This window comes from Oryctolagus cuniculus, chromosome 20 (assembly GCF_051225735.1).
Source record: "Oryctolagus cuniculus isolate XC-2025 breed Fujian yellow rabbit chromosome 20, ASM5122573v1, whole genome shotgun sequence".
In the NCBI taxonomy this organism is placed as follows: domain Eukaryota; kingdom Metazoa; phylum Chordata; class Mammalia; order Lagomorpha; family Leporidae; genus Oryctolagus; species Oryctolagus cuniculus.
The window spans coordinates 38,287,327-38,310,431 of record NC_142886.1 but is presented as its reverse complement, the minus strand read 5'-3'; the positions used below and the strand labels follow the sequence as shown (position 1 = coordinate 38,310,431).

The following is a 23,105-nucleotide window of genomic DNA, read 5'->3' as shown; positions in this document are numbered from 1 at the left end:
GAATTGAAGTACCCCAAGTGGAGTCTTAACTACTAAGCTAAATGCTCACCCTAGTTGTTTTTAAGTTTCATCTTTTAACCTTTATACTAAAAGATATACTTGATTTTCATTTTGCCATTACAATATTTTTATGCTTTGGATTTGACAGAGTACTTACTTTTAGATATAACCCGTGAGTTTTATACATTCATATATTTTCATGTTAACATTTAGCAGCCTCTTCCTTCAGGTAGTATTCTCTTAAGTATTTCTGTTTTTTAAATTTTAATTAATATAATATAATATAAATATATATTAAATATATATTAAATATAATATAATATAAAGTGAACAGATTCCATGTGTTTCATTGGTATAATTCTAAGAAAATAATCAGACTTCCGCTCTCCCTCAATCCCCTTCCTTCTTTTTTTTTCTTTAGTTTTTAAAAAAACATAAACTCAGTCCATAGGCTTAATGCATCATTAATCACAATATTCAGCAAATTAAAAAATAGACCTCAGTTCCACAGGAGCATAAACAAGGGCTGAAAACAACAATCAGCACTTAGCAAGATCACAAATGTATGAGAATGTTCAGATTTAGGCAAAAATATTATGTTTGGTTTGGATGTGTTGAACTAAACAGAACAGGTGACAAGAGAGCAGTTCTGTAGCTCGGTGGCAGGAACTGAAGAGGTTCTGGGTGCATGAGAGAGTAGATATGGGTACTTCTAGAATGTTAGTGGTAGGATATATGAGAGTATGCTATAGAAAGTCAACTTTTTATAACCCAGTGAAAGTCAAGTATCTTGCCCTGTCATACACCCAGGGTGATTTAACCCTAGGAATATCTGGCTTCTAATGTATTATTTTTTTTAATTTTAATTTTTTTTTGACAGGCAGAGTTAGAGAGAGAGAGAGAGAGGGAGAGAGAGAAACAGAGAGAAAGGTCTTCCTTTTTCCATTGGTTCACCCCCCAAGTGGCCTCTACGGCTGCTAGCCGGTGCTCTGCACTGATCCAAAGCCAGGAGCCAGGTGTTTCCTCCTGGTCTCCCACACGGGTGCAGGGCCCAAGGACTTGGGGCATCCTCCACTGCACTCCTGAGCCACAGCAGAGAGCTGGACTGGAAGAGGAGCAACTGGGCAGAATCTGGCGCCCCAACCAGGACTAGAACCCGGGGTGCCAGCGCTGCAGGCAGAGGATTAGCCTAGTGAGCTGCGGCGCCGGCCATATCTGGCTTCTAAACCTAGGAACACGTTACTGGTTGGTGCCAAAAAATTACCTGTTTTATTTCCTTTGCTTATATTGCTCTTAAAAGATAGGCTATCAGTCAGTTACTGGTTTTGTGCTTTCTTTTTTTCCAGTAGTTATTGGCCATGGTCTTAGTATGATTGGTCCCTGAACTTTCCATTTTTGTCTTTCCATGGCTTCTGAAGCCAATCTTGTGTGAGGCTTCCATAGTATGGTCTGGTCAGGGTGGTGACTGGGTGGTAATTCTTAATAGTAACAGAACTTGTGATGAGGAGGATGGTGCATACATCCTTTCAACATTGCTGCTTATAACATTTTCCTGCAAGATGGTTAAGGGAAAATTATCCTAGATTCATCTCACCCATCCTAGTCCTGAGAGACTTTTGTTGATAAATGATCTTAAGATAGAAAACCTAAGTTTCAAGGTAAGTTTGTAATCGCAAGATTCAACAAAGGCCTTAGAAAGCTTCTCTCCTTGCCAGTCCTCATCCCAGCAGAATGCCACCTTTTAGCTGGTGTGCCAACAATGTCCCTGTTTGCCCAGTGATTAGCAGGGCAAAGGCAGCCAGCCAACCTGAGAAGTGACTCTCCACGGAGCCACCTTGCCCAAGAACTGGCTAAGCATGAGCATGAGCTTTATAGGCAAGCATTTGTGACTGGATATGTTTTATTCATACTTTTAAAAACTTTTTTTTTTCCAGGCAACATCTCGACTTCTAGTAAATTACCCAGAACCCTATCGTTCTGAAATATTGGATTATCTCTTTAAGGTAATGAAAAAATAATCATTTAATAGTACATGTGATATTTTAGAAATTGGTGAATTTCATCCATAGAATTTATCAGCTTCACAATTCTAGTTTTTTAAAAACAATTTTATTATTTGGCAGAGAGAGAGAGAGAGAACAAGTAAGCAAGTACTCTTATATACTGTTTCACTTCTCACATGTCCATGATGGACTGGGCTGGGCCAGGCCAGGCTGAAGCCAGGAATTTAATATAGGTGTCCCACATGAGTGGTAGGAACACAATTACTTCAGCTGTCACTGCTGCCTTCCAGGATCTGCATTAGCAGGAAACTGGAATCAGGACCAAGAGGCAGATGATGAACCCAGGTACTCTGATATGGAATGCAGGTGTCTTGACTGCTTGATCATATGATGCTCCTTGATTTTGGTTTGTGAAAAATGGCAAATTGCTTTTTGGGATCAGTTGCTATTTAAAGTTTTGCTTTTGTTTTCTCATCCTTAAAACCCAAAGGTCAAAGGCAGTAACAAATAATTGTCTTGAAGCTTCATAGGATGAAGCACAGTGTTAATATTTTTACTTCTTTCCACAGCCAAACTTTGGTGCCTCTTTGCATATTCTAAAAGTCGAAATAGGTGGTGATGGGCAGACAACAGGTAGGAGTATTTGGGAAATAGGAGTCCTCCTTCCCCAACATTTTAATCTATATCTAACCACGTGGACTATGATTTCAGAATATAAATAATACCAACACTTGAAGCTGATTGCTGCCTAGTAGATTGTTCTTCACTGTTCTTTGTTAACTGTCATTTAACAAAAATATATAGAAATATGAGTTTCACATCAAAAATAGTATTCAGACTTTAACTTGCTTATGTCGTTGAAGTTTTCTTAAAACTGTGAATTAAACAGAGCAAAGGGACAGTTAGTTTTATTGAGAAATTCAAAAGTTATAAAAGAAAGACCTTAATTTTGTGTAGAACATATAGGGCATCATTAACTTTAATTTTTTTTAAAGATTTATTTGAAAGTCAGAGTTACATAGAGAGAGGAGGCAGAGAGGGAGAGAAAGGTCTTCCATCTGTTGGTTCTCTCCCTCATTGGTCGCAGTGGCCAGAGCTGTGCTGATCCAAAGCCAGGAGCCAGGAGTTTCTTCTGGATCTCCCATGTGGATCCAGGGGCCCAAGGGCTTGAGCCATGTTCTATTGCTTTCTCAGGCCATAGCAGAGAGCTGGATTGGAAGTGGAGCAGTTGGGACTCGAATGGGTGCCCATATGGGATTCTGGCACTGCAGGTGGCAGCTTTACCCAATATGCCACATTGCCGGCCTCAGGTATCATTAACTTTAAATATGTGGCAAAAATATAAGTGGTCAGTATTTTGAAGATGTAGCTTTTAAATTTATTTATTAACTTTTTTAAATTTTAAAGTAAAAACTATTTTTAATCCCACTCAATCCCCAATCTTCATTGTCAACATTTTAATTGGCTTTGTTTAGTACATACTATCAAGTGGCAAAAGGCCTGTGCTTTCAGGAAGAAGAGAAAACAATTTAAGTCTCTCAGTGATTAGATATCGCTCATTATTTGTAGGTCAGATTTCATTATAATTAACTCTAGAGTATATCTTCTATCTGTGCTGCTGCTAGTGATTGGAAGTGATTTTTTAAAAAGATTTTATTTAGTTATTTGAGAGGTAGAGTTACAGACAGAGAGGGAGAGACAGAAAGGCATTCCATCTGCTGTTCACTCCCCAAATGGCCACAATGGCTGGAGCTGAGCCAATCTGAAGCCAAGAGCCAGGAGCTTCTTCCAGTTCTCCCACACAGGTGCCGTGGTCCAAGGACTTGGGTGGTCTTCCACTGCTTTCCCAAGACATAGCAGAGAGCTGGGTTGGAAGAGGAGCAGCTGCAGACTCCGCTACAAGCGGAGGCTTAGCCCACTAAGCCACAGCTCTGGCTTGTAGAAGCAATTTTTTTTTTTAACAAATCTGTCTTTGTGTTGGTGGCAGTTGTGTGTAATTTATATAGAAAAACAGTGTGAATCTCAAACCAAAGAAAACTCCCATAATAGAATCTTCCCCAAAGTTGTTTCAAAAGAATATAAATTTTATTGTCAAACATTTTAAGGGAGAATTAATAATTACTGGCCAGCTCCATTTGCTGAAGATAGTTAGAGGTAGAGACACAGACACAGGTAGTTCTAGTGAATTCCTATATATACCTTTAAGAAGTGGGCAAGGATCCCTCTTCTTGAAGGTTCTACTTGGCAAAGGAAGACATTTGTGAAGCGCGGGAGCACTTGAGAATTTGGAAGTCACCTATCTCAACACTGATGATGTTACCTCAACTAACTATAGATGTTGGGATAGGATTTTATTATTTTTATCATGGGGATGTGTATACTCTTTGTTTTATGTTCTTGAAAGTCTTGTATCAAGACTTGTTATAGGCTCAAGGTGTGAGGTATGAGAATTGGGGCTCAGGAACCTGTGAATTCATCTACAGGATTGAGGCTGGAAGTTGAGGTCATGTGAGCTTAGACTGGTTATGGGGATTTGAAAACCTCAGAGAGATCAAAAGCCCAGCAAAATGTAATCCTAAGGAGTATTCAGCTTTATGAGGTAGTGGTACTTCAGTTAATTCAGCTGATAAGTGAAAGTTCTAGTTTTATGTAAGACCTTTATAATGCTTAGGGTAAAGAAAAAGGATGAAATAATATGCTTTGGTTATTCATCCTCAAGTTATTTAAGATTATTCTTTTTGTCCAATTTCAGGATTGGAATTGAAATAGTACTTTTGTGAAGTGTGTGTGTGAGTGTGTGTGTGTGTAGGGAGAGTGGCCCTAGGAAGCAGCATTAATGGATCACTTCCTTTCTCCTCTGCTTTTCTCTATTCAGATGGAACCGAGCCTTCCCACATGCACTATGAGCTAGATGAGAATTATTTCCGAGGGTATGAGTGGTGGCTAATGAAGGAAGCTAAGAAGAGAAATCCCGATATTATACTTATTGGTAAGAAGTGAAGTTGCAATGTTTCTGTACTCACCTTTCCTTTAACTTTACATTCTGCATCATATTGGTGGAGTCTCTGAGCTACCAAAGCAAAGCCTATGTCAGGCACAATCCTTGCTTTGCCCTTGAGTGTTATGTTGGGTCTTTACAACATGTCTGTTGTAGGGCATCACTCTTCTTGTTTTGCAGAGGAAGCAGTGAGACTTTGAGAGCTTTGCCGCTAGCCTAAAGTCACAAATAATAAGTGGCAAAATCAGGTTTAGAACCTAATTCCATTCTGTTTTTTTTTTTTTTTTCCCTGTGATGCTAAACTGCTTACCTCAACAAAATCGCTCATCAAAATTCATGAAAGGGCAATGCTCTTTACAGAAGTTTATATGCAGTAGTATATCCTGTTCTAGAAGAGGTACATATAGAGGTGTGTGTATCTATGTTTGTGCGTGTGTGTGTTTGAAACTCAGGAATGTGCTGATAACTGTTCCTGGAACTAGGGCTATGAGAGAATCTAGTCCCTAACCTCTGTCCTTGTGGGGTTCAGGTTTGTAACAGGATCATTGGGTAATTGCTCAAATGGACCTATATTCATTTTACAATCTTTTAGCAATGTGTACAAACTCTGTAAAACTCTGTGGGTTTGGTACTTTCATCACTTGAAATACTGTTGATGTTTTGAGACAGGCTTATGTTCAGAATAAGTTAAATGAAATTAAAGATCCATTTTAAAGACTTGATTTCCATTTTTTTTAAAGATTTATTTATTTGTTTGAAAGGCAGAGTTACAGAGAAGCAGAGGCAGAGAGAGAGACAGGTCTTCCATCTGTTGGTTCACTTTCCAAATGGCCACAATGGCTGGAGCTAAGCCAATCCAAAGCCAAGAGCCAGGAGATTCTTCCTGGTATCCCACGTGGGCTCAGGGACCAAAGGATTTGGGCTATCTTCCACTGCTTTCCCAGGCCATAACAGAGAGCTAGATCGGAAAAGGAGCAGCCGGGACTCAAAACAGCGCCCATTTGGGATACAGCACTGCAGGTGGCAGCTTTATCTGCAACACCACAGCGCTGGCCCCCTGATTATTTTAAATTTTGCAAAAAAGGATAAGGGTAATATTTCCTAAATTTAAAAAAATGAGGTGTGAGTGTGTTCTTTCAAATGGTCATTTGTAGGGGATTCCAGAGATGTGTTGAACAGTTAAAGCATCACTCATTTAGCACATGTTCACCCATTGGGCTGCTTTCAAGGTTGGACTTCATTTAAATGTGGAAAATCTGCAGTGCTAAATTGAGTGCTAACAAAGACTTACACATGGTTGGCCTTTGGATTGGGCTTATTTCACTGTGTTCAAATGTTTTATTGTTTTAATGTCATATTTCTTATGTAATACATGTAGGCATTCCTCCTGAATTGAGAAAAATAAGCTTTTTTTTAATTTTGATTTTGGCTTTTTCAGTGGTGAGCTAGATTGGTAATATACTCAACAACTAAGGAACTTAACTGTCAAACTTAATAGGAACATAATTGGGATTGTTAATTAGTGTTTTTCTACTTTTCATTTTTTTATTTGCAAATAGTAGGACTTAGTATATATATAATTTAAGAAAGATATATTTCCTTATTGAGTGATTTGCATATAAGGAAAAACTTTGATTTATTTTCTAATTTTGATTGCCTAAGTGATTAATCATTTCAATAGCCTTAAATGCTAAGACGTTATTCTAGTGAAAGAAAACTTTGTGTTATACTTACTGCCTAGAAGTTATTTAGTGTAAGCCTTTTATGACATTTTGACCTCAGAGAACAGAAATTGATTAGTAAACATAACATGTAGCATTTATTTTTCTATTGGCTAGTGTCTATGAGAGAGATGTTTATATTTGTTGTTTGCTTTTTATTTCTTTTTGTTGAAAGAATATTTGGAATTATGGAAACTGATTCAAGGAATCAATAAGGAATTGCAGTGTCCATATAGTATCAGGAATTTGTGTGGGGTATATAATCTTTCCATTAGTGAGAGCTGTACTGGATTTTTGCTTAGCTGAGTGTTGTTGCTTTTTAAAAAAATTTATTTTGTTTTGTTTTCAGTAGTGCCAGCACTGCTGTTGTACCCTTCCCACGTGTGCCTCTTTCCCTCTCTCTACAGGGTTGCCATGGTCATTCCCTGGATGGCTGGGAAAAGGTTTCAACTGGCCATATGTGAATCTTCATCTGACTGCCTACTATGTCGTGAGCTGGATAATGGGTGCCAAACATTATCATGATTTGGACATTGATTATATTGGAGTTAGTAATATATTTAAAATATGACTAATTTTTGGACAATTATTTGTACTTAATCCAACTTGATTCTGCTGCTTTAAAGCTTTCTCTAGTTTTATTAGTTCTTAAAACAATCCTATCTTTCCTACACAGTTTGAAGATTATCCTCATTTTATTCTGTGAGTCTTCTGTTGTTCTCAACTAGGGACTGGCAATTTTTTTTCTTAAAGGGCATAAATATTTTGGGGTTTGTGGGTCATTTTTAAGGTAATTATATAATTACCTTAACTGTTTTAAAACTAAAAAACACTTTTAGCTCTCAAGCTGTAAAAATACATGTGGTGGGCTAGATTTCTCAGGCTGGCTTATATCTGCCTCCCTAGGTCATAAAATGTTATTTAACCCCTTTTAATATTTTAAAAAGTACAAAGAAGATATTGTGTTTTTCCAGCTGCTTTGTTGGTAGACTAGAGGCGTGCTTCAGACTGCATTGTAACCCACAGGACTTCTACATATGCATAGTGGGTCTCCGTAAACATTTTGTTATTAATATTCCATATGTCAAAGCTGACTTTCCGTAAACAATTATGGAGCTCCTGCTGTGTTGCAGGAAGTATGAATATAATGTTCTAGGAATAGCAAGGTTAATAGTTTCTTGAGTTTGGTGAGAGAAGTAGACAATGGAATGGATAAATTGCAGTGTCATAGGATGATATTGGACATGATGTTGAACCAAGGGCTACAAGAAAGTTTTTGCTATCCTTTTCCAAATTATAATTTAAAAATTGGTTGGTATTTGAGAATTTTCCTAAATGTCAAGGTATTTTTTTTTTTTTTTTGACAGGCAGAGTGGACAGTGAGAAAGAGACAGAGAGAAAGGTCTTCCTTTTTCCGTTGGTTCACCCCACAATGGCCGCTGTGGCTGGCGCGCTGCAGTTGTTGCACCGTGCTGATCCGAAGCCAGGAGTCAGGTGTTTCTCCTGGTCTTCCATGCGGGTGCAGGGCCCAGGGACTTGGGCCATCCTCCACTGCACTCCTGGGCCACAGCAGAGAGCTGGCCTGGAAGAGGAGCAACTGGGACAGAATCTGGTGCCCCGACCGGGACTAGAACCTGGGGTGCCGGTGCTGCAGATGGAGGATTAGCCTAGTGAGCCATGGCGCCGGCCCTGTCAGGGCATTTTTAATACTTAGTGAGACTAAATACAGATTTGGGACTGATATATTTCTATTATAATATAGTAACAGAAATGTTTCTTGTGAATAATCGGTGATTGATATCTCATATAGACACTTGATAATCACATGTTATGTAAGAAGCTTCTATGATAGGAAATTATTTTTTAAAAGTCTACTTTAAAGACACACACACACACACACACACACGACATACACACACACATCTCAATCTTCCATTTGCTGGTTCACTTCTCAAATGCCTGCAGCCGTTTAAGGCTGGGTCAGACTGAAGCCAGGAGCCTGGAGCTCTATCTCACTCTCCCATGTGGATGGCAGAAGCTCAAGAACTTGAGCCATAACCTGTTGCCTCCCAGGATATGCATTAGCAAGCTGCTGGATAAGAAGCAGAGGTGGCACTCCATCCAAGGCACTCTGCCATAAGGGATGTGGGCATCTCAAGAAGTGGCTAAATCTGCTAATGCCAATATGCCCATCCCAGGAAACTGTTTCTTATATCGTTGGAGTCTAAAGAACTTAAGGTAATTGGACTCTAGAGTCATGGCTGTTATTTATGGTTTTATTTTCTGCAAAATGAAAGTTCTCTTTCAACTCTAAAATCCCATGCTTCATGATTCTGAATGTAACAGATTTGTGTGTGTTCCTTCTATCCATTCTCACTAGGAGTTTGCTTTTGTAATCTGGCAAATCATTGTGATTCTTTGTATGTACTTAAAAAATTTCCTTTTATACAACGTGCATATTAATACTTGGCATTCAGGTGTTCCTGTAGGAGTCTTGTCAGAATTATTGCTATAATCCCCATGTCTGTTGTTTTCTGGTGCCTAGTATAGTCCCTGTCATGCATGAATGAACATTCTGTTGTTTAAAATCTATGGAATACATGATTCCTTGAAGAATTGCCACCAAATATCTTACAGTTTTTAAAAATTACATTTTAACTTAGAAAAGTCATATTGCCTTATAAATAGCTATACATTTTCTGGCAGGATGTTCCATAAGGTAAGGAAAAAAATGGCTCATCAGGTAATATGAAAGATGATATGAGAAATGGCACCTTAATGATAATGTATGTTGTCTATTTCTGATATTAGAAACATTTCACTTTGTATTTTCTGACTTTCCGTTTTGCAGATTTGGAATGAGAGGTCATTTGACATCAGTTATATCAAGGTCTGTACAAATTTAATATCTTTCTGTCATTAAGTTATTAGTGAAATTCCCTATTGTTCCAGATTCAGAAATTTGTAGAAAATGTATGGTAGAAACAGCATCATTTTTATTGCACAGTTATTTATTTTGCTAGTTGTGACATAAAATTCAAGCACTTTTAGTAATGTTTATGTTCCTGACATTAAAGTATATATAATTCTCTGTAAGCACCAGATTACCTCTATCTAAAGAGTTGTATTATAGTTTCCCATTTAAAATGCATTCATTTTAGAATTATGATAAACATTACAAAAACAAATGTATAATTTTAGACTTTGTGGAATTCAAGAAGTGTAGCTTTTTTATTATGTTCAAAATTGTAGTATACTCATTTTTGGGGGGATGCTTATTATACAAGATCTTGTTATATGTAACATGGCTTTCTTTGAGATTAGCAAAGAGGTAGCTGCTTACATTTTCAAATCATTATTTTTGATCTACTTTTCTTAAGTGTTTATCTTATTTAACTCTTAGAATCTTCCTCATGATTTAATTTTTATTGTTGTTATTGTTTTCAGAAAAGGAAAAGCTGTATGTAATGCCTTTTGTTGAAAACAAATGGCAATTTTGCTTTTCAACTATTTCCTAGTTTACTTTTTAAGTTCCATTTGTCTGGTTTTATGCATCTTTCCCCAAGATATATAATTTTGTGGTTATACTTTTTTTTTCTGACAGGCAGAGTGAACAGTGAGAGAGAGACAGACAGAGAGAAAGGTCTTCCTTTGCTGTTGGTTCACCCTCCAATGGCCGCCGTGGCCAGTGTGCTGCGGCCAGTGCACCGCGCTGATCTGAAGCCAGGAGCCAGGTGCTTCTCCTGGTCTCCCATGCGGGTGCAGGGCCCAAGCACTTGGGCCATCCTCCACTGCACTCCGGGGCCACAGCAAAGAGCTGGACTGGAAAAGGGGCAACCAGGACAGAATCCGGCACCCCAACCAGGACTAGAACCCGGTGTGCCGGCGCCGCAAGGCAGAGGATTAGCCTATTGAGCCATGGCGCCGGCCTGTGATTATACTTTTTGTTTTTTTAAAATTTTCTTTAAATGTAGTGTTTTATGTTTTTAAGCAGATAACATCCAATACATTTCATTCATTTGGTCATTCAGCAAGCATTTATTCAACACCTACCTGGTCAGGCATTGTGCACATTCTTGAAACATGATAGCAAATTCTGTTTCTGCCCAAAAGGCACTTACTTGAGGGGCAGTATAGAGTCAGATATGGATAATTAAAATATCTGCCATAATTTTCTCTAATAGATTAACACACAGGCAGGGTTCTTCGAATATGCACAGAGGGGATGTCACCTCTGCCTGGGGTCATTAGGGAGGTGACCAGTAGTTGGAATCTTCAAGAAGGATGGATAGAAACTTGTTCCCTAATTGCTAAGGAAGGGCCATGGGACATGCAAGGAGATGAAGACTGATAGGAAAAGGGATTGAAGGGAAAAGCAAGTCATGTAAAATAGATTAGGCAAGGGAGAGAAAAGTAGGGGCCCTGAGCCTGGTTGGTAAGCTCATGTGTTCACTGGAAGAGAGACATATTATAACTAATCTATTATAAGGAAAAAAAGGCCATAGATATGAGGGGATCTATTGCAGCCAAGACCAGGTAACTGGAGGTCAAATCCAGGCTGTAGGCTTTATCAATAGGGCAGGGGGGGTATGGTGGTGGTGGGCTGGATGATTTGGCAAGTAGGGAAGTGGAGCTAGTGCAAGACTGAAGCCCAAGGATTGTTAATGGAAATCATGACTGCCATGTGCACAGATCTGATGAAAGCAGCAGAACACAGCAGAAGCCAAATTAGTGCATGTGTAGTGTAACTCCTTAGCAAGTGGATGGTGTGGCTACAGGGTCTTAATAGTGAAGGCAATGAATTTTTCATTTACCTAAATTTGATATTTCAAAGCTCGTGTTTTATTTTTTTGTGATTATACAAGGGTCTTTTTTAATAATTTTTTTTTATTTGACAAATAGAGTTATAGACAGTGAGAGACAGACAGAGAGAAAGGTCTTCCTTCTGCTGGTTCACTCCCCAGATGGCCGCAATGGCTGGAGCTGTGCTGATGTGAAGCTAGGAGCCAGGAGCTTCTTCTGGGTCTCCCACGTGGGTGCAGGGGCCCAAGGACTTGGGCCATCTTCCACTGTTTCCCAGGCCATCAGCAGGGATGCTGGATCGGAAGTGTAGCAACTGGGACTTGAATTGGCTCCCATAGGGGATGCTGGTGATGCTGACAGCAGCTTAACCCACTGCGCCACAGTGCTGCCCCCAATTCCTGTGTGTTCTAATTAAACTTATCTGATTTGAAATACTAATTTGTGCCCTAAGATTCATTATCAGAGTTTTAAATGGTTCCGATTTAATTTCCTTTTCTCTTAAACCTTTAACTTTTCTGCAGTGAAATGCCTAACGATATAAAATTTTTTAGTTTGTTTGTCGGTTTTTTTAAAAATATTTATTTTATTTATTTGAAAAACACAGTTAGAGAGAGAGAGAGAGAGAGAGAAAGAGAAAGAGAGTCAGAGAGAGAGAAACACACATAATCTTCCATCCGCTGGTTCACTCCGCAAATGGCTGCAATGGCCAGAGCTGAGCCAGACTCAAGCCAAGAGCCAGGAGCTTCTTCTGGGTCTCCCATGTGAGTGCAGAATCCCAAACTTGCATTAGCAGGGAGCTGGATGAGAAGTGGAGCTACTGGGCCTAGAACTGACAACCTGCTATACCACACACCAGCTGTTTGCTGTTTTTGTAATAAGATTTTATTGGGATCTGTGTTTGATATGCCTATTGTAAAAAGTTCCTAATGTCAGGCTGGCGCTGCGGCTTACTAGGCTAATCCTCCGCCTGTGGCACCGGCACACCAGGTTCTAGTCCTGGTTGGGGCGCTGGATTCTGTCCCGGTTGCTCCTCTTCCAGTCCAGCTCTCTGCTGTGGCCCGGGAGTGAAGTGGAGGATGGCCCAGGTCCTTGGACCCTGCACCTGCATGGGAAACCAGGAGGAAGCACCTGGCTCCTGGCTTCGGATCAGCGCAGCGCACTGGCTGCAATGTGCCAGCCGTAGCGGCCAACGGAAAAAGGAAGACCTTTCTCTCTGTCTCTCTCTCTCACTGTCCACTCTGTCTGTCAAAAAAAAAAAAAAAAAAAAAAAAGTTCCTAATGTCAATTGAATGTCAGTACTAAGATTGGAATGTACATTTACTATATTCCATGTATTATATTGAGATAATTCCTGGAAAGAATAGGATTTTTTTAAAAAGTAGAAATAAATATAATACTCTAAAGATAACAAGTTTATTCTTTGCTGTTTACATTGTATTAATTATTTACCTTGGCTTTCAGGGGAATTCTTAGGGTTTTAACATTGTATATGGAAAATACCATCTAGAATCTGATGTTGGTGGATTGAAATGGATTTGTGTATATTTTGGTTCAACTAGAATAGGTTCCCTTTCATTTATTTTATAAATAGGGCTTCTGTCTAAGCTTTTTTTTTTTTTTTTTTGAAAGGGAGAGTTGCACAACAAAAAACAGATTTGAAAATACATTAAACTTTGCTCAAAGAATGCTACTATTTGTACCAACTTTTGGATGGAAATTTATTTATAAATCATAGCATATAGACTTACATATTTTGAAATGTTATTCTAAATATACTAAGCACAAAAGTAAGCAATTTTACTGGTGATTGTCTAGGAACAGGACTAGAAAAACTTGATATATCTAAAGTGATAATTGCAGATTTTTCTAAGTTGTTCTCATTCCTGTCTGTAAGAATAACACTGAGGGGCTGGCGCTGTGGCATAGCAGGTAAGGCCACTAATTGCAGTGCCAGCATCCCATATGGGCACCAGTTCTAGTCCTGGCTGCTCCACTTCCAATCCAGCTCTCTGCTGTAGCCTGGGAAAGAAGTAGAGCATGGCCCAAGTCCTTGGGCCCCTGCATCCACATGGGAGACCTGGAAGAGGCTCTTGGCTCCTTGCTTTGGATAGGCGCAGCTTCAGCCATTGCAGCCAATTGGGGAGTGAACCAGTGGATGGAAGACCCCCCCAGCCCCTGCCTCTCCTTGTCTCTCTGTGTAACTCTGACTTCCAAATAAATAAATAAATCAAAAAAAAAAAAAAAAAAAAGAATAACATCGAACCTCAGGTGATGAAAACCAAGAATGAACTGCTAATAGAGGGATAGGGAGTCTCAATCCTAGTTAATCTTGGGAGTTGTTCTCTATTTACTATGCTTTTTTTTTTATTTTTTTTAATTTTTGGCAGGCAGAATGGACAGTGAGAGAGAGAGACAGAAAGAAAGATCTTCCTTTTGCCGTTGGTTCACCCTCCAATGGCCGCTGTGGGCGGCGCACCGCGCTGATCCGAGGCGCCCCAACCGGGACTAGAACCTGGTGTGCCGGCACCGCAAGGCGGAGGATTAGCCTATTGAGCCACGGCGCCACCCTCTCTATTTACTATTAAGGACCTATTTGTCGTGAGGAGTGACCTGTTGAGGCTGCTGTTGCAGACAGTGTGAAGAATTTACCAGCAGTAGAACACAGACAGGAGTGAGCAGAGTTAGATTTATTAAAATACACTGCAAAGGAGCAGTGTGCCAGGAGTACAGCAGACTATCGCAATGTGGATGATAGTCTGGGGGATATGTGTCTGAGGCAGATTGTGCCGGCTGGAGGTTTTTCCATCACTAATGATTTCCTTATTCCCAGGGGCCAGGTGGTCTCCACATTCCCTCCAAGAGATTAGCATTGACAAATATTTAGCATTTGGATCAAGGCTTCTTCTTCTGTAACTGCTTTATGCTCAGCTAGGGACATTGCGTTGGCCTTAAGATTTGTGATCAGTCAGGAGTTTAGGGTGTCCTGGGGCCCTGGCTGTAGGGATCCAGCAGGCGTTAGAGCCTCAGGAAAGAGGGTAAGATCTGTTTTGGAAATGTCTGCCCATGTTATCCAGGAGACTGTCGGTAGCCTTGTCTGGAGGAATTTGATGTTGAAGGAATTGCATTATAATTTGGAAATGGAACTGCTGTATTCTGGAGGAAATAAAACAAACTAATTTGTTTAAAAGAGGAGGCCCAAGAGTTAATGGCAAGTTCTACAAACATTCTACAACATTCTTTTTTTTTTTTTTTTGAAAGTCAGAGAGAGGGATAGAGAGAGAGAGAGAAAGGTCTTCCATCCATAGGTTCACTCAGTGGCTAGGGCTGATCCAGGCCAAAACCTGTAGACAGAGCTTCATCTCCTGTCTCCTATATGGGTGGCAGGGCCCCAAGCACTTGGACCGTATTCCGCTGCTTTTCTCCAGGCCATTAGCAGGGAGCTGGATCAGAAGTGGGGCAGCTGGGACTCAAACTGGTGCCAATATAGGATGCTGGCATTGTAGGCTTTACTGGCTACACCACAATGCCTGACCCTCTACAACATTCTTATAGTCCCTCAGTTATTTGTCCTCTTTTCCTTTCCAATCTAGAATAATCCAGTCATTCTATTTTAGCAGAAAAATTTCATATTTAGTGCCTTTCCTTATCCAAAAATTTTTTTTTTATTAACTTTCTTACCAAGAACACATTCTCATACTTATAGTTCCCTTTATAACGCTCTTATCTACTGGCTCCTTTTTCTTTTAAAGATTTATTTATTTATTTGAACGAGTTACACAGAGAGAGAGGGAGAGGCAGAGAGAGAGAGAGAGACAGAGAGAGAGAGAGAAAGGTCTTCCATCCACTGGTTCACTCCCCAATTGACTGCAATGGCTGGAGCTGAGCTGATCTGAAGCCAGGAGCCAGAAGCTTCTGGAGCTTCTTCTGGGTCTCCCACATGGGTGCAGGGGCCCAAGGACTTGGGCTGTCTTGTACTGCTTTCCAGGCCGTAGCAGAGAGCTGGATTGGAAGTGGAGCAGCCGGGGCTTGAACCAGTGCCGGTATTGGATGCTGGCACTGCAGGCGGTGGCTTTACCTGCTATACCACAGCACCAGCCCCTCTACTGGCACCTTTAATTTACATTTTGAAACAATCCTTTAAACATCTCTAAGTTAAGAGAAAACCATTTTTAATAAGAGAACATGTATGCAGAACACAGTGAATATTGTAACTTTATCTCAATTATTTGTTTTCTTGGTCAACAAGCTCAGGCATGAATATATACTAACAATTCTGAAATATCTTTACCCTTTTAAAAGACATTTAAGGCAGTTTATCTAACAAAGATTTACTTAAGTTATGGGAACCAACAGGCATTTGGATTAATACAATTTTTATGAGCCATTAATTTGGATAATTTCATTTATTCTGTATTGGTGTGCTTTGGTATCACAGCCTAAAAGCTTACATATAGGGAACTTAAAACAATTCTGGCTGAAAAACAGTAACATAATCCAGAGCTCTACTAAGTGGCCATTTCTCATTCAATCTCAGAAGTACTGAGGCCAAGCAGTTTTGTGGTCATGGCCTTACTTTAATTGGTCAGTGCTATTGTTCTCTTCAGGAAATTTGATCATGGCCAAGAGGACTTCAGTGTGAGTAGGGGTTTATTCACAGATAGTAGTTCCAGACCTGGAATTCCCCTGAAGTGAGGCCCTGTGAGAGGATATTGATCATCAAGGTACTACCTGTTGGAGAAAGAAATGACTTCGTGAGTGATTAGAATCTTTAGCGCCTGCTGTACCACGCATGCAATTAGTGAGTGAGGTCAAGGAAGGGTATCGAGGAGACTGGGGCTTGGTGGTATCTGCATTCAAGGTGCTGTTTTGGAACTTGGTTCCATTGCCCACCCCCTACCCCCAACCCCATTTCTTGTTACTCCTCAAACCTGTAGGAGTTTCAGGACTGGAGGAGAACAAGCTGGAAACATTCTCTTTAAGAAAATCCTTGTTCCTGGCTTACTTGAAGAGATTTTCTGCATCATGATAGGGTTTGGCTCAGTAACTTTTATAGCTTCATTTTACAGGTGCATCAGCATTCTACTCTTAGCATTCCTATACTTATATTGAAAGCCAGAAAGATTAGTATTTTCCCACTAGAAAACTTCCATTCCCAAACCAGTAGTAAAGCCATTGATTTAGACTTAATGTGGGATCAGACACAGCACTAATCTGGATATGTATATACTGAGGAGCTAGAGAGATGTAAACACAACATTGTTTTTAATGAGGCACAAGTTCTCCCACGGCAGCTGTAAGAGCATCTAGAGCCATTTCACTTTGAAGAACTGCTTTAACAAGGACAGTTCTCTGGCCAGAAATGGCAGCACACAGTGAGATGTATGTACTGTGGTGGGCTTCCTGAAAGAAAATCTGTCTTCTACAGTATAGAGGGCCTGCTATTCTCAGATACATCAGCCAGCCTTGGGTGACAATGTCCAGATTTTTGAAATGTATGCCATCAGTCATTTTATTTTTCCAAATTTTAAGTCACTACTTCCCAGCGCTAATCTTACTTCTCAGGTACAAAGAGGTTGAAGAGCTTTCTTAGCACCTCACTGTGAAGTGAAAACATAGTTTTCAGTATTAGGAATGGGGGCCCTCTCTAGAAGGTATAGTTATAGCAGAGTCTTTGGTCTCAGTTACTGTCAGTGAACTCTGCATAAGAACCCTTCTTTCATAACCTCTTGGCTTTATTTAATTTTGTTTATGATTGAAACCAGGGACTCCATCTTGATTTTTATTCCCTCTTTATGATCAAGATCTTTTTCTGAGCATGTTGCTGATCAATCATCCTGTAGCTAGGACCTGCTTGTCCCTCATTGCGAGGTAAGATTTGATCTGGTTCTAGATCTGGTCCCACATTGAGCAAGAAACATTTGATGACTAGGAGTCACTGTCAATAAGCCTTTCAACCGCATTTGAGCAACAAATAGTTTCACAAGGAGTAATACTTAGGCTAACTTTGCCTGGAGTCTGTTGTTAAACAGCATTATCTGTTCTGTAGGCACAATTCATCATCCCAAAGTGCCAGGCCAGCATTATCTTGCTGGAAATTTTACTTCTGTAAAGATGTAAAGTAAAAAAAAGTAAAAAATTTTACTTCTGTAAAAAGATGTAAAAATAGGTGTCTTAGGTTGTTGATTGACTTTTCATTACGTACAGTGTCAAAAGTTGTTTTATAATATGATAATTTTAGATTTAGAGAATTCTCAAAGTTAAAAAGCAGACTTAGAGATTTTTTTAAACTGTGATGCCTAATCTTTTGAAGCTTCAGGGCCTACTAAAAAAAGTGACAACTTTACTTAAATTCATTGCAATGCTAGGAACTCTTGAAGCCAGGCATTTTGTGTATAATTTTTAGATATGCCAATGTTTCCAATTATATTTGTTATAAGAACAGATTTTTAGTGAACTTGTATAATCACATTGCCATGAAACATCAATCAACAATCCTCAGCAAAGTCACCCTGGCAAGAATCACTAGCACACGCCTGCTATTCTCTAAGTATCAGAGAGAGAGGAAACAGAGAAACAGTGTTTTCAGACATGAGGGTAATGGATACGAGGCATCTGAGAATGGGGATTTTTCAATTCCCAAGGGGAGTGGCCCTGACCAGGACTGTCAGTTGCCCCTCTGCTGGTGAACTGCTTGCCAAGGACCAGAGACAGAGAGGAAGGGCTAAGAGTGATCAGAGGGCAAAAGCATGGCTCCACATGATCAGAGGAGAAATCCCCATAGAGGCCACCAAAATGTCTGTCAGGACATGTCATTGGTGGTAAGAAGAATTCACTAACAGTAGACTACAGAGAAGAGTGCGCAGAGTTAGATTTATTAACATACAATGCAAGGGAGCAGTGGGTGAGCAGAATACCTGGAAGCTGACTAGTGCTGTAATGTGGGTTGTAGTCTGGGAGATAAACAGTACATATCTGAGGCAGATTGCCACTGGCTAGAGGCTTTTCTGTCTCTAGTGATATCCTTATTGCTGGGGATTTTTGCCAAGGGTTCTCTTGTTACCAGGGGCCCAGGCAACTTAAACACTGCTCATAATGCTTCTAAGATGTCCAGGGACTCAGTTGATCTTATTTGAAAGGTGAATTTGAATTGCCCCTCTAATTCTTACTCCATTTTCTTAAATTCCATAATAATCCATCTAAAAGTATCCATTGTAAAGTACACCGTGGATTCAGTTAGAGGCTTTGTTATCTGTCATTTAGTTGGAAATTTCCCTAGTTCAGATGAGTTAGAATGTGAAAAAAAAAGCTTGTGAAAAACTGGTGCTATTGAGACCTGCTACTGCAGACACTACAGTTTGAAGGGCTTGAGGGGATATTCAGGGGGGTTCTTATTTGGAATTTGTTCCTCATGGTTCTGGATCAAATGATGTTTCCTTTTCCCTGCTGTTTTATGTTTAGATAATCCATTCATTTTGCTCTATCTCTACTCTGTCTAGCATACCCTGTTAGTTTTAGTGTTCTGGTGAACATGTTCACCACCAAAGGGTGAGGGCTGCATCTTGTGTTTTTTTAAGGGCCATCCTAGGGCCCAACTGTGGTATTAAGTGCCAGAGTAGGTGCTCAGTTTGTGTTTGTCAATGTGTTTCCATTAGATTTAACTTATTACTTTTAATTTTTGTAGGTGGATAGTCTTACAGGTAGATTTTATTTTATATTTATAAATGTGAAAGACTACAAAATGGAGCATTTCTACTTCTAGTATGATAAAATATTTTAGCAATTTTAGCAACTATTTGAAATTTGAAAAGCATTGGGAAATACTTAGAACAAAATGGCTTGTTGTATGTTATGATTTCAATTTTATTATTGTGTCTGTGTGGGAAAATTCCTGGAAGAAAACATTCCAAAATATTTCTGATAATACTATTTCATTATTTTTATTTCTATCCTTCACTTCACTCTGCTCTTTTCTAAGGTTAAACATAATTTTAAAGCCAGAGGGAAAATATATAACTATTTGGGAGTGAACCAGCAGATGGAAGATCTCTTGATCTATCATTCCTTTTTTTCCTCTGTCACTCTGTCTTTCAAATAAATAAAATAAACCTTGAAAGTTTTTTTTTTCTGATGCAAACAAGTTTTAAAACCATGCACAATTTTTCTGTAATATACCTTTTTCATGGACTTTCTGAAGACTTGTCTTATGCAGGGATTTCAAAATTTTTTATTGGTCCCAAATAAGCTTCTTTTAATGCATTTTCCATGTGCTTTTTGAAGTGCTTTAGTATTACTGAAACCATCTTCCAGAATGCTGATTTTGAAGCTATTTTGGCTAACTTCATTGTAATTCAATAGCTAAAAACTCATTTGTAACCTTTTCTTTGTTCTGTTTGTCTCTTCAAAAGGTTTTAAGAAAAATGCTGAACTATCAAGGTCTCCAGCATGTGAAAATCATAGCAAGTGATAATCTCTGGGAGCCAATTTCTGCTGCCATGCTTCTGGACACTGAACTCCTGAAGGTGATTGATGTTATAGGGTAAGGCATCTTTCACTTTAAAAACCAGCAGTTTCTGGTTGGTTGCTCTGCTTCTCAACTGTGCCTTTGTTTTTCCTTTCTCCTCCCCTGTGGGGAGCAACTCAGATTAGACTGTTACTGGAATTAAGACTTATTCTATGCATCTGCTCTCCCACAATATGGCGCTGGGAGAGGAGGAAACAGCTTCTACACAGCTGCCTCCAGTTCAACCAATAAACAGCAGGACCTGCTCCTGATTGGAGGAGAGCAGTGTACTCGGCGTGTGGGTAGCAGAGTTGGGATTGGTGGAAGAGGACTATAAAGGAGGAGAGAGACAACATGCACCAGGAACATCTATCTGAAGGAACACCTGAGCAGCCCCCAAGAGAGCCGGCTGGCGGTGTGCCGCTCCCCCGCAGAAGTGGGGAAAGTGGCAGGGGGAACCGCCCTTCCACGGAGGTGGAAGGGACGGTAGCCAACCCGGGAAGAACCAGCAGCAAACCCGGGGAGGGCCGAGCAGACAAAAGAACAGCGCAGGGTCCTGTGTCGTTCCTCCACGAAGAGGGGTAGCGACACTCCCCATTTGAGTATATTCTCAGAAAGTGAGGTATTTATTTAAATAAAGCATGTATAGCTCATAGTTCATTCCTTCCTCTTTGAAATATGTGTTTTGAGATCATTTTATGACAATGAAATATAGTGATAAGTTAAAAAAATGTTGATATTTAGAGTAATAAGATGGATTTGTTTAGATTAAGGGGGTAGAATTTTTTCACTTTTAATAATTCTAAGTTTACAAAACAAAAATTGTGAACCAGTGCAACAATTTCCTATATACCCCTCACTCAACTTTCCCTGTGGTTAACACCTTAAGTTAGTATATTTGTCATAATCTATAAACTATACCCAACTCCCTCTATTACAGAATAGTATTTAATTTTAATAAGCAATGTTGTAAAATGAGTTCCTAAGTCAGGTTTCTTTTAGATGGGAGTTCTTATGTGAACACTATTTTGGAACAATGACACAGACTATAACTTTTGTCACGTTTCTTTAGTAGTATGGTTCTGACCTTATTCCTTATTCTTCTTTCAAACCATTTGGTCCTGACCTCATTGCATTCCAGCAGTGCTTTTTCTTGGTTAATTTGCATTTTATATCATGAAAGTGTGTATAAACATTTGAAATATATATTACATATATGTGTGAAATTTATTTTTTAAAATTATATATTTATTTACTTGAAAGGCATTATCTACTTGAAAGTTAGAGTTACAGAGACAGTTATCTTCCATCACTGGTTTACCCCCAAATGGCAAAAATAGCCAGTGCTGGGAGAGGCTGAAGCCAGGCACCTGGAACATCATCTGGGTCTTCCACTTGGGTTGAAGGAGCCCAAGTACTTATGCTATTCTTCCCTTGCTTTCCTTTGCACATCACTGGGGAACTGGATCAGACACTGAGCAGCCAAGACTTGAACCAGTACTCATAAAGGTTGCTGGCATCACAGGTGGCAGCTGTACTCACCACAACTCCAGCCCCAGAATTTGTTTTTTATCTAGTGTGAACACTTTACTTGATCTCTCCATGGACTTTATTTATTTGTTTAGTAAATTTTGAAGTATACAAAAATAGGCAGACTAATGCAGTGAAGATATTTGTATCACCCGTCTTCAAGAACTGTGATCCTATGGCCAATTCTCTATCCACATGCCTATACAGTCCTCTTTGTTTCCTCCCCACATTATCATCTTTTTTAAGATTTTATTATTTTATTTGAGAGTTAGAGTTACAGACAGTGAGAGGGAAATACAGAGAGAAAGGTCTTCCCTCCGTTGGTTCACTCCCCAAATGGCTGCAACAGTCGGAGCTGCGCCGATCTGAAGCCAGGAGCCAGGTGCTTCTTCCTGGTCTCCTACTTGGATGCAGGGACCCAAGGACTTGGGCCACCTTCTACTGCTTTTCCAGGCCATAGTAGAGAGCTGGACTGGAAGAAGGGCAGCCGGGACTAGAATTGGCACTCACATGGGATGCTGGTGCTGCAGGCGGAGGATTAACCTACTGTGTCAGGGCGCTGGCCCCTTCCCACATTATTTTGAAGCAAGCCATAGACATTATATGATTTCTTCCATAAAATTTTTACCTCATACCTCTAAAGAATAGTGTTCTTTTTCTTTTTATCATAAGCAACACTATTATTATTCTTAAAAAGGTAATAATTCTTGATATCTTGATAGTATCAACTATCCATTATTTTATACTTTATGTGGATTAATTTAAAATTCATATATTGTAGTTGGTTAATATTTAAGACTCATCTGTAGGTTCTTGCTCTCTTTTTTTCCTTTTATTTGTTAAAGAAACGGAGCTATGTGTCTTTTAAAAATCTCTCATAGTCTGGATTTTATGATTTCATTCTTTCATTTAATGTGATCTGCTCATCCACTCTATTTCCTATTGGAAATTGGAGACAAGGTTATATTCGACTTTTTTTTTTTTTGGCAAGAGAAGTAACATATTTGTATAGTTATGAGGGAAAACAAAGTTATGTTGATCTTGGGTATATTTAATTAAGGAAAAATACTAAACCAAAGTGTAGGTTTGACTATAGCTTCATGAAGAGATTGAATATATATTTTTATTGCTGCAGTTAGTTTAATGCAATGAATTTTCCTCTGAGAACTGCTTTAGCTTTATTTCATGGGATCTGCTTGATTATCATTAATTTCTACTTTTATTGCATCATGATCATTTAGTGATGAATGTATTTAATTTTTTTTTTAATTTCCCAAGAGCTTTTTTTGACTTGGGATGTATTCTCTATCAAGGTACAGAGTTGAGTGTATAATACCTATCTTATTGATTATAATTTTTAGATATTTTATATCCAGGAAAGCAATATATTTGTAAGAAATGATTCATAAAATAAATTGGGATTAAATAACTAAAATCCAAAACAAGTCTTCACAATCATTCATTTGATGTTCTGAGCATTATTACACAAAACTATAAGGATCAGAATTTTGACATAATCTTAACTTTATTATTCAGCTTGTGTTACTATT

At 39.2% G+C, this 23,105-nt stretch overlaps 1 protein-coding gene across 13 annotated transcripts in view; it reads left to right on the top strand.

Annotated features, from left to right (window-relative positions):
- Nucleotides 1–23,105, top strand: part of GALC (galactosylceramidase) — a 64,302-nt gene that overhangs the window by 6,000 nt on the left and 35,197 nt on the right. For 7 of the 13 annotated variants that reach the window (XR_016226689.1, XR_016226691.1, XR_016226690.1 and 4 more), the window contains exons 2-7: nt 1,935–2,003; nt 2,573–2,636; nt 4,879–4,992; nt 7,130–7,269; nt 9,574–9,612; nt 19,931–20,061. Coding sequence is in view for 9 of the 13 variants with exons in the window: in XM_002719689.6 (XP_002719735.2) it covers nt 1,935–2,003; nt 2,573–2,636; nt 4,879–4,992; nt 7,130–7,269; nt 9,574–9,612; nt 19,931–20,061 (557 nt within the window). In the remaining 4 variants the exon portion in view is untranslated. The remainder of the gene's footprint in view (nt 1–1,934; nt 2,004–2,572; nt 2,637–4,878; nt 4,993–7,129; nt 7,270–9,573; nt 9,613–19,930; nt 20,062–23,105) is intronic. The other 6 variants (XM_070065478.2, XM_008271950.5, XM_089322544.1 and 3 more) reach the window with 3 other exon arrangements.